Source organism: Gadus morhua, chromosome 11, assembly GCF_902167405.1.
Source record: "Gadus morhua chromosome 11, gadMor3.0, whole genome shotgun sequence".
NCBI lineage: Eukaryota > Metazoa > Chordata > Actinopteri > Gadiformes > Gadidae > Gadus > Gadus morhua.
In genome coordinates, this window is record NC_044058.1 from 20,551,480 (window position 1) to 20,567,113 (window position 15,634).

At 46.3% G+C, this 15,634-nt stretch overlaps 1 protein-coding gene across 1 annotated transcript in view; it reads left to right on the forward strand.

The window, feature by feature from the left end:
* Positions 1 to 15,634, forward strand: part of triob (trio Rho guanine nucleotide exchange factor b) — a 135,647-nt gene that overhangs the window by 3,261 nt on the left and 116,752 nt on the right. The window contains 1 exon segment of the mRNA XM_030369795.1: positions 11,556 to 11,609. Coding sequence (XP_030225655.1) covers positions 11,556 to 11,609 — 54 coding nt within the window.

Consider the following 15,634-nt stretch of genomic DNA (forward strand, 5'->3'; position numbering starts at 1 on the left):
AGTACAGTAGATGATTAGGATGTTTGATGACTGAGCTTTTTGGCTGACAATGATTCGTGACTTATTGCTGACCTGTTAAACACAAACAAAGTTTGACATTCCCCGAGAAGTCAGTGCCCTGACTAGATGTTTGAAAACGACTGCGTTAGGTTCTGGCTTTTATCTTTCAGTTCACAGTTCCATGTCGGTGTATAAAAACCAATTGCCCGTTAAAAAAAACATTCAATTCCAACAAATTCACTGTATCGTATCGTAACCATTAATTTCAGTTTGATCCTGAAGTGAACAGATGGGGCTTCAGCTCTGAAGCCCACATGGTCGCTGTGGATCACAGCTTGTCTTCTGACTCACCCCGATCACTCCTTCAGCGGCATGGAGCCCGAATCCACAAATCGTCACCATATCATATCGGGCAGTCGGGGATGTGTGCGTTCTGGAGGTATTTTGATCGGTCGTCAATGACGTATGAGATATTTTGAGATCGTCTGGGGAGCCAAAGCTAAAAACGGAAAAATGTTTTAAAACATTTGCTGCCTGATTTGTTTGCTTGTATTTATGGGCAAGGCAGATGAAGAGAGGAGAAGGAAATTATTGTCTTTAGGGTGTCAGTGGAGATGATGATGTATCAATAGGGTTTCTATTGATTCTACAACCAAACTCAGAGCGAGCCGTCTCAGCATGTAGGATGGTTCACACGAAGCCTAGCATGTGTGTTTGCTACTCGCTGAACCCCAAGACTCTCTGTAACTCATAATCAAGGCAACGTACTTGAGCCAATCAACACATGATGTAGCATGGAATGAGATATGGCACAGGACAGGCTTTGGTTCGAGTGAGTGGGATATTTGTGTTTGTGTGGATGTTGTTTTTTCTCATGCCTTTGTAATTTTATGACTGCAGTACGTGCTTAAAGGGAGATCTCTTAAATTATTTTTTAATACAATGAACAGATGTTTGCCGTGTGTGTGATTCAAAGAAGCAGTACACATAATTATAATTATGTTAATGTGTTTGTCTTTATCTTTATTGTCATGCCTGCATTTAACTACAAGTCTTTTAGAAATGTATAAAGGGTTTGAGAATCATAATTTCTAGGTATTTTTCTTTTAATTTACCAACATCCCTTAATCAAAAAAGACGGGAGTCAAAAGGCAATGTTAGTCTTACCCTCCACTTTGGCTGCTTTTACTGACCTCCTCTGAGTCCAGGACACGTGGTGGTGATGTTTAAACCGGTTGTTATACATCCTGATACAGCGCAGGATGTAACATGTTGGAGACCTCCCGCCGTGTGTGTGGTGACGGCTGGTTGAACCTGTACACACTGATTGCTCAATGTACAACAGGTGTGCAGCCTCGCCCAGCCCAGTCCAATCAGTCGGATTCGGGCCAGGTGAGGCTGCTTCAACAAGCCATCATCTGCACTTGTTTTCACTGAATAAATAGCTTTTGTTCAGACTACATGATTCTCAGATATTCCTCCTCGATTTAACATGTCACACTATACGATCACAGAGCCAGGAATTCGGGCCTTGTCTCGTCGGAAGACTGGCCACACTACAAGATTCGAGGGTGCGATGCTCTCTAATTTGTATCATTCACGTTTGTAAGATATTTAGAAAATATAAGGTTTAGAACTGACATAAATGTTTTTTAAATTTTTTAAACAACGGTTCCAGTAGTTTTTATATCTGCTCAATGCAGCAACTCCTCACAGTAGTTGCGGTGCGCGTGACATGAGCGATACAAAGTAACCGCAGCAACCACGTAGCCTAGCAACAGAGCGTCAACAATGGATCCCGAGTACTGCTGCGTTTTAATATCCATTCGTCTCGGAGGTCCGAGGACGTTGCCTAGCGACACGCACAACACGCCCCTTTTCCTCGGACGGCGAACTCGCCATCTCGGTTGAACTCAGTGGTGACCGAGCAAAATTCCGAGACAGAATTCAAGATGGCTGCGCCCGTTGTGACTTGAAGTATGAACTGTTTTCATTGTGCTTGGACCACTTTGGTGGTTTAAATGGCAATTTCAATCACTCATATTACTGCAATACCTTAATGCATCCGTATCTCTGCCTATGGCCTATAGGCTACTTATTTTGGAGCGCCTGGTCCTCTGCCAATGCTAACGCGACAACAGCTTTCCGGGTGGCGTCCATGTTTTCCTCCAATGACCGAGCAAAATAATAAAACGCTTGAAGTGTGGGCGTGGCGTCAGATCCGAGATCCGAGTCGGTTCGCAGAGAATACTCCACGCAGCACCTAGGCATTATGCTGGCGGTTTGAGGTTTATGATAGGTTATGATAGCTATTAGCACGTCAAAAGCTGTTGGCTCCAAACTTACTGGGTAGATCATGGGAGTCGGCTATTTCTCACCAGGTTGCATCCCTTCACCCTATCATGGAACTCCTTTGTGGATACGTCGACGTTGCTGCAACATTTCAACCAAAGTTGTCTCCATTATGTTGTTCCATTTTCTCTCGTTTTCTTTATTAGCATTCTTCTTCTTGCTATGGATTGTATTCATTTTGTAGAAGTTACTGTGTATACTCAGCGTGCTGCAGTGAATTCAGTTGGTAAACACTGCGTGTGAGCTCCAGCTGTTCGTGGGGTTCCCTCACGCAACTGGGGGCGGGGTTCCCTCATGTAAACAATAGATACGTCATGCGATTCCCCCAAAAATTCTGACGTGCCAAACTTTTCGTCGTGGGGTTTTCGAACGTCGCAGGCGAAAACATCGCAGATCGCAAGCATGTCACATTACAAGACCTCGTCTCTGGTCGCCGACCTTTCGAAATCGTGTACGACTCTCAAATGTGTCTGCGACGAACGAATCGGGGCAAAATCGGACCGAAATCGTCGACAGGTGAAAAGGGATGCAGGCTGGCGAGAAAAAGCCGACGCCCTTGACATACCCGGTAAGTTTGGAGCCAACAACTGTTGACGTGCTAATAGCTATCATAAACCTTAAACCGCCAGCATTATGGCTAGTGCTAGGTACTCGGGATCCATTGTTTAAGGCAACTACTGTGAGGAGTTGCTGCATTGAGCAGCTATAAAAACTACTGGAACCTTTATGACAAAAATGTAAAAAGCATTTATGTCAGTTCTAAACCTTCAATTTTCTAAATATCTTGCAAACGTGAATGATGCAAAGTGGAGAGCATCGCACCCTCGAATCTTGTGGTGTGACCAGTCTTCCGACGAGACAAGGCCCGATTTCCTGGCTCTGTGATCGTATAGTGTGACATGTTAAATCGTGGAGGAATATCTGAGAATCGTGTAGGCTGAACCAGCCATAGTCTGATAACCGTATTGCTTGTTGGGTTGTGTTCTTTGAAATCAACACATGGAGCACTCTTGGACTTGTTGTTTTGTTATTGTGAAAACATAACACTTTAATGGAGTGGTTGAATAACATATAACACAGCCCGCAGACTAGACATTTTATAACACAGAATATCTAGAATTCCCAGTTGGGCTCCTAGGCCTACAACATTAGTGACCTATTCCTAGTTATAGTACATTGTCATATAGTCATAGTGCAGACAGCTGACCATTACCTTCAGTAGGTCAGAACAACAGCAAACTATATAAAACACATTGAGCACAAATGTATAAAACACACAACTAAATTCAGCATCTGCGATCCACTGACCTTTCCCATTTAGATGCTCATTCCCAAGACAACATAACCGCCAGACTAGCTGTAGAGTACAGTAGCTGAACCGTTTGGCAGCCAAATGAATCATTGCATTCCGAATACCCTGCTAATGCATAGACCTATACGGTAGGACCTGTTCTAACGTAAATCTTTCCACAGGGCTTTGTCTACGCATTTAGACATGAAAGCAAGTGGAAGCAGGAGAGGATTAAATATCTCTGGAGTCATCATGCGTGAGAGTCAGTGCCCCCTATCTGGCTGTTCATTCATGAGTCCACTAGACATCAGACACCCGTCCCCTTGTCACCACCACCCATGGCTTAATGGGCCGTCAGTTAGCCACAGAGTTCCAGTGTTTTGACTAGTGCGTGAAAATGGCTGCTATTCCTGTCCGTGCTCTTGACCTAACTGTGTGTGTGTGTGTGTGTGTGTGTGTGTGTGTGTGTGTGTGTGTGTGTGTGTGTGTGTGTGTGTGTGTGTGTGTGTGTGTGTGTGTGTGTGTGTGTGTGTGTGTGAGGTTTATACAAACTGTCATTTGTTTTCGTTTGAGGTTGTTGTAGTTATTTTTCTCAATTGAAGGGGAAAGATTTATCAGAGGTAGACGAGGTCAGTACCTGGGCTTATGCATTGTGGGTATCTGGCTGTATGAAATGGGTGGGTGTATGGATGATGTCATTGGAACAGCAATACTCTGCGATGCAAGACACAATGAGTACTAGCACTCGTTGTCTATTCCTCAACACAGAAACACAACAATCTTGGACACCATTCTTTGTCCACTCAGACAGACAGACAGACAGACAGACACACACACACACACACACACATACACATACACATACACATACACACACACACACACAGTTCCAATTAGCGATTTGTAGAGCTACTGCCTTCCCTCCACTGCGGTGATGTGTCCCTGGCTGTCGCCGTCATATATACCCGAGAAGAAACACAGATCATAAATAACTATAGACACTGAAGACATGTATCCAACAGACGGAATAAAAACAGGAATGTAGTTAAATATGCGGAATAAAGTTTAGAAGACAAACGGGAGGAGGGAATGTAGAAATGTAACCAACACTTAGGTGACTCTCTGTGTATGAGAGAGAGAGAGAGAGAGAGAGAGAGAGAGAGAGAGAGAGAGAGAGAGAGAGAGAGAGAGAGAGAGAGAGAGAGAGAGAGAGAGAGAGAGAGAGAGAGAGAGAGAGAGAGAGAGAGAGAGAGAGAGAGAGAGAGAGAGAGAGAGAGACCGACCAGTAGATAGTGAACGAGAGAGACGTGACATACATAGGCCTTAAAAGAGAAGACAAACACCCGTAAAATTACAGAGTAGAGTTTAGGGTGGAGTGTGGCCTGGGAAACGTACCCTGCTGTACTCCATAGGCCCGTCCTGTTTCATCCACCGGGCAGCTTAATTGTCAGTTGGTCAGAGTTAAAGACAAGGCCCGGATTGGCAAAGCCTGAACTGTTAAATTGTCTGGGGCCTTCTTGCATACACACAGAAGGATATGTCTTGTCCTCATTTCCAGAAGCATTATTACATTTTCTTTAAAGTCACATGGTTGAGTTTCTTTTAAGGAATATTGTTTGACGTATTGCCTTGTATTCTGGGGCATGAAAGGAGTTTTATCTTTTCCAACCAAAGTTCAGGCTGAACCTGAGCCAAGGTACTATTTCTAAAAGAAAATGTTTTGAAAGTTTTTACAAAGCTATGGTGCAGTGCTGGCGAGAGCATTAGCAAGACGTGAGCCAGGCTGTGGTGGTGGAACCGGGTACGACTGACATCGAGAACTTGATTACACAGTAGCTGTCTGTAGCCAGACCCATAAACTCCTCACTTCTAGTTTCCATATTATCTGCCTCTTAAAACACATGTGGATCGGACTGTGACTTGAGTTTGATTCATGCACGTTTCGCTTTTCCACTTCGGGAACCAATAATGATATTTTCAATAGTCTACAAATCAATGTCTGGTCGGGCTATCTTCTTTCGGACGTTACTCATGTCTACTCAAACAACGCTACTAGGTTTGCGCTTACAGCGGTATCAGTAGTCCAACCATTTAGACTGATGTTTGCTTCGATAGCTTACTGACTATTCTCAGTCCCATTTCTTCCATGAATCATACATCCGTGTTATTTTTTTCTAAAAGAAAAAGAGAAAGAGCTACTAACCGAACAACTGCCAATGTTAAACCCGAGGCCGGAGCTCAGGTCTACATTAGCGAGCAGAAAGTAGCCTAGCCACTTTGCTCCATGTACATAAAACGGGGGTAGTACGCTCACAACACGGACCAGATGCTCGCGATGCGTGCACCAGCTTGTTACTCCCCTACAAGTGTTTATTGGGGAGAATTTAATGGAGAGAACAATCAGGAGAGAGAGAGTGTAGCTCCCCCAGAGCAATTACCTGTTTTACAGCCAGACGTGGCTAATCGATTACAGTGGTGACTGCTGACCTCCTCGGAGCTGACACACACTCTTACAGCGAGGGGGGGTTGTATAACAGCCCCTATCCCTTCGAATTATGAGGCATTAAAAGGCCATGTAGTGCCTGGCGGGATTTGGAAAATAACGGAGCCACAACAGGGGATTACGACTAATGAACCTTGATTTGATATTCTTTTTGCTGAACGGATCATTTTCAAGATGAGACAAAATCCAAATTACGAGTATGGAAGTGATCGTGTTTGTCTTCTTTATTAAGACCGCTACTGAAAGGAAGTTTTGTTTAATGTGTATCCCGCTGCTTAGCTTGAGGCTGTTAGCATATTAGACCTGCTACTGGTAATCCTAACTAAAAGCATACAACAACAATCCCTTACTGGAAAAATGACCACAGCAGCAGACCATTTCATCCATTCAGGTTGAGATCCGCACTGGAATCAGGATATTGACTACTGAGAGGGTAATGCATCTGTGGCCCGGTAAGTGTAGCCTGGGGGAGAGTTTTTTTATTAGCACACGCACACACACACACACACACACACACACTGAGGTACCAATCGGCCCACTCCCCCATGCACTATGGGCTAGGTCCTAGGTTGTAAAGAGGTGGGGGAAGGAAGGAAGGATTAGAGAAGGAAGGTGTGACTGAGGGAAGGAATCAATGTGGCTGTGTCTAAGCCTATGTCGCATCCCTGTTTCTCCTCCCTCAAAGCCCTCATCATGTGATATGAGACAAAACACACCGATCATCATCAGTCAGCGATGCCGCTCGCCTCCTACTCATTCCTTCCCGGCTCTGGTCCTCCCCCTTTTGTCTCTCCTCCATCTCCTCCTCCTCCTCCTCCTCCTCCTCCTCCTCCTCCTCCTCCTCCTCCTCCTCCTCCTCCTCCTCCCCTCCAGCTGTGTCGTTTTTGTAGTGTCACTGTAGCGGTTCTTTGCGGTGTTGCCTGGTTTGATGCTGATACGCGGCAAATATCAAAGTCGTTCCGATCCGATACCGTCATATAATCTCCCTGCACTGAAAAAAAAAAATTTTTTTGGACAATTTGATAGCAAGATACAAAAATATGAAATAATACAAAGCAATTGGATCTTGTGTGGATAAAGTGTGTGTTATATTAAGTAACTAATCCTCAAGGAATCCTGAGGAATCTGACCTGGTGCCATGTCATGTTATGACGTCATCGCCTTCCCCATCTCTTGAGTTCAGCTGCCTGATTGGCTGAGTGACCCTTTAATGACGGTGTTGTTCGGGGTAGCTCCCCTGCTGAAGGGCAGCCCTGTTGTAGAGATGTGAAGATATGGATGATGCGTGTACGCATGATAGCTACGCATGATCGCTACGCAGCGCTACAGCGAATTAAAAATGCAAGGGAATACGGCTTTGCCTTGAGCATGTCCGCTCCTGTCGCCGCCACACTGAACTCTTTGTCTCCGCTAACATCTATGTCCTCATCTGGTTTCCATTCAGCATCACCCCCACCACGTTCTCCACCACCACCACCTCCACTCCCTGCAAGCCCTTCTTCTCACCACTTCCCCAAATCCCCCCCACCACCACCGCTAAACTCATCCCATAGTCAGAGTCCACCACATCTCTCCACAATCTATGCTCCACAATCTCTCTCTCTCTCTCTCTCTCTCTCTCTCTCTCTCTCTCTCTCTCTCTCTCTCTCTCTCTCTCTCTCTCTCTCTCTCTCTCTCTCTCTCTCTGTCACTATCTCTCTCGCCCCCCTCGTCCATCCCGGTGCCCTCTGAAAGGCGTAGATCACATGTCCCCCCCCCTGTGCCCACCAAATCTCTTCCTTCCTCTCTCGTCCCCCCCCCTCCTCACCCCAACGGCCTTCAAGCTCAAGGAAGCATCTGGATCGAGTGTGTGTAAGCTGTACGCCTCCCGGAATGCTTTGACCTCCGATCTCTCTCTCTCTCTCTCTCTCTCTCTCTCTCTCTCTCTCTCTCTCTCTCTCTCTCTCTCTCTCTCTCTCTCTCTCTCTCTCTCTCTCTCGCTCTCTCTCTCTCTCTCTCTCTCTCTCTGGCTGCTGTTTCTTCAAACGGCAGCCACAGACACATGCGGTCCGAGTCCCGTCCCCCCCAGGGTTTTTTGAAACACACTGCATTGAAAAGTTGGGAGAGAGAGACAGACTGTGACAGAAACTGTGTTGTTCTTTTTTCAACTGTTGCTTTGTCAGTTTCTCATCCTTTTATTCTCCGTGTCCCTGTGACTAACTCTCAAGGTGAAAGAACGGGAAACTTTGTGTTTAATATTCTATTTATGTTCACGGGACCACATTCACTTTTCTCTCTACTGATTTTCGTTGTGTTTTTGTCTTTTGCATGGTTAAAGACAATACTGTGTACTTATTTGCCTTATGGTAACACACGCAAAGGCATTTGCGGCTTTAAGGGGACATTGGAGCCTCCGCTTCTGGCTTATAGTCAGTCTTGCTTATTTCTTCTGTCCTTCTCCCCTCTGATTATATGCTTCATGTTTTATTGGACAAACCCAGGGCTCATCTTAGTCACAGAACCAACCCCACAATGCACAGCCCCAGTCATAAGGGAATCAATCAAAGCATAGCCTGCAGACTGTGTGTGTGTGTGTGTGTGTGTTTCTCTGTCTTTGTATTTCTGTCTGTGTGTGTGTGTGTTTGTGTGTGTGTGTGTGTTTGTGTTTCTGTGTGTGTGTGTGTGTGTGTGTGTGTGTGTGTGTGTGTGTGTGTGTGTGTGTGTGTGTGTGTGTGTGTGTGTGTGTGTGTGTGTGTGTTTATTGACACAAGCCTATGTGCCGCCTTATGGCTGTTGTCTCGTGTCAACAGCTGTGAGCGCGGTCGATCCAAAAGGGAACTTTGGCGGTGGCACACATGCTTCCGCACACACGTACAACACACACACACACGCATGCACAACACACGCACACGTGCACACAGTTGGCGCTAACATTTCCTCACGTCTTTGAAGAAAGCTACATTTTGCAGGCCCTGTCGCGAGGAGGCAGGCAGACCTGCAGTGTTCTGGCTAAAGCCCCGCTTAGCCTCTCTGGCTCGGGATGAAATGGGTCAAGGATCAAATGCAAATCCGGCCCCTTGTTACGTTGGGTTTGTTCACTTATTTGTGTTGTTTTAAATAAATAAATGATTAAAAAATGTCACCACCTCCTATTTACTGGCTGACCTTTCGGCCATCAATCCCTTTTGGGGGGGAAAGAGAAAGGAAAGGGCATGATTTGAAACTGCGGTGAGATGACGGTGACAAGCTTGCAAGCGGACAGTGTTGTCAGTACACTAAACACAGAGTTGCTTTTTTGTGTTAATGGGGAAATGCATCCAATTCCCGGGGATTATAAATATCTGGTCTTAAACCCTGATGCCCTCATCGCATGAAAGTTCCATCACATGCCTGGAGGAGAGAGAGAGAGATGGAGAGAGAGAGATGGAGAGAGAGAGATGGAGAGAGAGAGAGGGAGAGAGAGAGAGAGAGAGAGAGAGAGAGAGAGAGAGAGAGAGAGAGAGAGAGAGAGAGAGAGAGAGAGAGAGAGAGAGAGAGAGAGAGAGAGAGAGAGAGAGAGAGAGAGAGAGAGAATGTGTGTGTGTGTGGTGTACACAAGAGATTACTGTCTTCTTCCCACTCTTCTAAATATGGAGCAGTGTACATCGTTCCCTATCCTCTGAACTGTCCTGTTATCGCTGGGTTGATCCTTACTCTTTTCTCCACTCCCCCTGTCAATGACACACTCGGGTCACACTGAAGCGCAACACAAACCGACCCCTGAACACTGTAATAACCGATGTCGTATTTGTGTCGGAAGTTGTGACCTGGAAAATCGCTATTTGTGTCATGATTTGCCAGGTCACACACGACGAGTTATTCTCAGTCATGGTTGTCATGTGATGGTCGATCACATGACACATCGGCGCAATCGCATCATAAAACCAGACACGAGATGGAAGATATGGACTGAACTCATACAGTGAGGTAAAACGTTTATCACAGCCATCTTTCTCTGCACACATGTTTTCCTTTTAATGCACCGAAGATAATATCTGAAATAGAGTCACGCAATTTAAAAGGGGATATTTTTGTCGTATTTTCATTCAGAATGCAAATGAAAAAAAACAAAAAACGTTACACATCAAAGCAGGTCAGAAGCTGGTCAAACATACACACACACACACACACACACACACACACACACACACACACACACACACACACATATATATACATATATATATATACATATATATATATATATGTATATATATATATATATATACACACAGGTGTGCACAGGTGTGAGCAGGTTAGCCTAATCCTGGCTGCTAGGTGGTGTTGGCATGGGCCAAGCTGTTCTTTCCAGCTCGGAGGCTAACCGGGAAGCAGCGGCGGCGCTAAGCTCTGAGCAATGTTTTCATCCCTCGCTCGCTGCTCTGCGGTCATGTGGCGCTACAGCGACCTAGCATCTCGCACCCGCTGACCCAGAAACAACCCTGGTCCTCTCCCTCCGCTCGCAGGCAACTAGCCGCGGCTCGGCGGCCATGACAGTCCAGATGAAAACAAAAATACATTTGGTGTAACTGTAGAAAAAAATAAAGGGGTTTTGAGACTTTTGTGTGTTTTGATGTGCACGCATGTACACACACATTAGACTCACGCTCATGCACGCACACACGCCAACCAAATGTGTGCCCGTGATATCTCTCTCTCTCTCTCTCTCTCTCTCTCTCTCTCTCTCTCTCTCTTGGCCGGCTAACATAACTGTACAAGGGCTCTGGCAGGAGTAACGTAGGTGGCTTTAGAGATGTAGAAGTAAGATGGTATCCTCGTTGCTTTGATTCAGAAATAACCAGCCTCAGGCAACGTGGGACAGATCACGTCCGCACCAGTCAAGTCGAACATTTTCATCATTATGCCGGCCAGATTCCTGGGGAATTGCTGTGATAGAGAAGAGGTTTTCTTTAATTAATCATTAATTTAATTTGGTCATTTGGTGTGCTCAAAGTGTGTGTGTCTGTGTCTGTGTGTGTGTGTGTGTGTGTGTGTGTGTGTGTGTGTGTGTGTGTGTGTGTGTGTGTGTGTGTGTGTGTGTGTGTCTGCATTTGTGTGTGTGTGTGTCTGTGTGTGTGTCTGCTTGTCAATGTGCAAACTTGCGCGAGCGCACGCGTGTGTGTGTGTGTCTGTGTGTGTGTCAGTGTGTGTGTCTGTCTGTGTGTGTGTGTGTGTGTGTGTGTGTGTGTGTGTGTGTGTGTGTGTGAGCTGCTGCATGGTTAATGCTGTTTAATCTCAGGGACTATCCTGATCCTCAGATCAAAGAGTCCTTCCCAGTCTCCTCTCGTTCCCTCTCTCCTTAACTTCCTCTTATCTGTACTCTCTAATCACTAGTCCCTGACTTCTAACACAAAACTCTCTCTCTCCTTCTCTCCCTCTCTCTCTCTCTAGATTGCTCTCTTCCCAAATGTGATCCCAAACTGGACGGCCCGGCTCAAACTCCAGGTACACACTGTTCCATTAACGTCAATTTGTTTTTTCTTTGAAATACAAAACCGGCTCGGATCTCGCACTCCGGGGCCGGAAACCTGCCTGTGTAATGTGGTTACGGTCCACTTCTCTTCCACACACACACGGCCCCTGCGCTGTCGTGCCCGGGCCCTCTGTGCCTGGCCGGCCCCTGATTATGATAAGGGTCAGGGGGGGTAATGTAATTTGTGTCCCGTGTGTGTCCACTGTAATTCCATGTGAGAGTGGGAACCAGTCGGGGCCCCTTTCCTTTCCATGCTGTCCATACGGGTGACACATGGAAACCAGTCTGTGATCCGCTCACTCACCCTCACTCACCCACAGCTGCTCCTCACCTCCTGAGAGAGAGAGAGAGAGAGAAAGAGAGAGAGAGAGAGAGAGAGAGACGGAAGAGAGAGAGAGAGAGAGACAGACAGACGGACGGAAGATAGAGAGAGAGATAGACAGACAGACGGACAGACGGAAGATAGAGAGAGAGACCGACAGACGGAAGAGAGAGAGAGAGAGAGAGACAGACAGACAGACGGAAGATAGAGAGAGAGAGAAAGAGAGAAAGAGACAGACAGACAGACGGACGGAAGATAGAGAGAGAGACAGACAGACAGACGGAAGATAGAGAGAGAGAGAGAGAGAGAGAGACAGACAGACAGACAGTCAGACAGACAGACAGACGGAAGATAGAGAGAGAGAGAGAGAGACAGACAGACAGACAGACAGTCAGACAGACAGACAGACGGAAGATAGAGAGAGAGAGAGAGAGAGAGAGAGAGAGAGAGAGAGAGAGACAGACAGACAGGCGAAAGATAGAGAGAGAGAGAGAGAGAGAGAGACAGACAGACAGACAGACAGACAGACAGACAGACAGACAGACAGACAGACAGACAGACAGACAGACAGACAGACAGACAGACAGACAGACAGATGAGGCAGACAGGGGAGGAAGAAGGAGATAGAGAAGGAGAGAGAGACAGACGGGGAGAGAGAAGGAGAGAGGGAGAGAAAGAGATACACAGAGACAGAGAAATAGAGAAGGTGAAAGAGGAGAGAGAGCTACAGAGAGAGAGAGCTACAGCAAGAGAGAGAGAGAGAGAGAGAGAGAGAGAGAGAGAGAGATACACAGAGACAAACAGAGTGAGAGAGAAAGAGAGAGAGAAAGAGGAGAGACAGAGAGCTACAGCGAGAGAGAAAGAGAGAGAGGGGGAGATCTCCCCAGCACACATTTTGTTTGTTGGTGTGTGCCTCGATGTATGTGTGAGTGCGTCTATGTGTATGCGTGGTGTGTGCATGTTCTTCGTACACACACGTGCCAGCAGCGTGAGCGGCTTCTTAAAGTGAAATGTTGTGTTTCCGTCGTGAGCTGTTACGCCAGCACGACCGGCTCGCCCCAACCCCCATCCATCATGTCCTTCTGCCCCGGGTGCTCTACACTCTCCCCCTATCGCCCTCAGGATGGGTCCATCTCACCCCCTGGGACACACACACACACACACACACGCACACACACGCACACACACACACACACACACACACACACACACACACACACACACACACACACACACACACACACACACACACACACACACACACACACATGCTAAAAATAGCGTGCGTTGCCTTTTGGCACATGATGCTTTGCCAAGTGTCTCGTATTGCTGCCCTCACGCACAGATCAACCCGTAGGCCCACCACCAGCCTACCGGCATCCTGCCACAGGATTATTTTAAGTTTCCTTATCCCGTCCTCCCTCCCGTGGACTCAAATGCATTGTTTCGGGGCCAGGAGTGTGAGGAGTTTCCATAGATTTGGCTTGGAGTATTGTTGATGGCGGATAGCAGTACTGGAAAGACAATGGCAAGTGAAACGTTCAAACAATGCAGCCTTGAAACGAACCCAGGCATCGATCATGCTTCCCATTGAAGCATTAGATAATAAAACCGAGCCACTGTTTTCCAACCGGCAACCCCTCTAGCTGCCAGAGGTCCATGGGGCAAGGCATTCATTAGAGTGTTGTTGGTCTCCTTGAGGTTGCTGGGTATGATGATACGTCTACCTTCTGTAGTCTTTCGCTTTGGAGACAGTTTGGGCCTGGTTGTATGTGCCATTTTGCTTATCCATTGGTTTTTGTTTTTATTTAGCGTCCATTAATGTGAGGTACAGTAGGGCCAGTGGAAAGACCCATGTACAGGACTCGTGACTGAAACACAACATGCTCACTTCAGAAACTTCAGTTAGAGATGGTTCAATGTTTGTATTTCATACTTCCAAAATGTATTGATAGGGATCTAACTTGTCAACCTGAACCACATTGATGCGACCACGTTTACATTTCTTGAGTCCAATTCAGAATGTATCCAATGCCCAGATTGGGGTTTTATTTTACACAATGGACAAAAGCAGCACTCAGTTCAGTCAATGTTTCCATGCATTGCACGTATTTCTAGGACTGAGTGATTCATTTTAGTCATTTATTATTGCTTGACTTTCGTTGGTGGTTTTATATTGTGGTGTCTGTGCTACGCGCTTGTTCGAGTCTTTAGGTGCCTTCGTGTCTGACATTGCGCAAGAGAGTTAATGTGTTTTGTAAGGTAATTATATATATACACATTCATTAAGGTTGACCACCAAACCTTTTATCACAAGGCTATAAGTCAGGCCATTGTTTTTCTTATTCCAAATTGAGCACACAGAAATATAATTAATGCTTATAAGCGTTGGTGTTTAGCTCCCGCTGGTGTGTTAACCCACAGCTATGTATATGAGGTGTATTGTTACGATTACGTCATATTACAGAGTTAACAGTTACAGAAAAATGCAAACAGCTACAGTAGTAACCAGATATTTTAATATATCTTAATTATATGCGTGGATGGTTGGTTTGTTGAATTTACTATTTAAGAATGTGCATTTTTATTTTATTAAGAAATGATAGTAAGACATTTTTTTTGTGGCGGTAGGTTCTTATGGAGATTAGAATTGTGTATTTTACACATTCCCATCCATTCACTCTCTCATTTGCATACCCGTCTATATACGTGAATAATAATGCATAGGTAAACAAGAAATTATTAAAACGGACAAGCTTTCGGCAGTTGATTCCGGGGACACATCGACGATGTCGGACACACAAAGACGTCGGTATATAATCTGTCCCGGGCTCCGACATCCCGCCCGTCAGAGAGACACACAGTGTCGCCAGGACGCAAAGACTCGCTGACACTTCCAGCACACCTCCGCAGTGACTCGCCGCTCCTGCTGTTTGCTCGAGATGTCCCCGTCATCAACGTCCCCAAACCCCCCCCCCATCTCCCCCCTTCTCCCCCGTCCGCCCAACGTCAACCCCTGCGATCTGACGCTTGGCAACTATTTGTGGCCAGCAAGTGCCAAATGCGCAGTGTGTAGAAAAACAGAGATGGGCGCGGAGCAGACTCTCCAGTGGCTGTCTGGGAGTGATGTGGATCTAGGACGCCAACTGTCACCTCAACGCTGACATGGAGCCCGTCTGCCCGCGTCTGATCCGTCAGCTCCCTCCATCTGTCGGAGCCCCGCAGGACGCACACAAACACGCACACGCACAGGCACACACACACATGTAGATGAACGTGCACTGCACACACATGAGCGCACAAGCGTGCGCACCAACACACGCGATGAACGCACACTGCACACACATGCACTCACAAGCATAGACACACAGAGTCTAGCAAGCATGCATGCACACATATGTGCACGCACGCACACACACACACACACACACACACACACACATACACCTACACACACACACAGACACATACACACACACTACACACAGAAACTTGCATGGACCAACAACTATACATAAAAACATACAGACAGCACCCAAACAAAATAAAAATCTACACACAGTTCACACACACCCACGCACACAAACATATATTAAACACACACACTTACACGTAGGGAGACTCTCTGTAGTGTTACTATTGGTTTGTTTACAGTATTCCCCTGAGACTTTGACA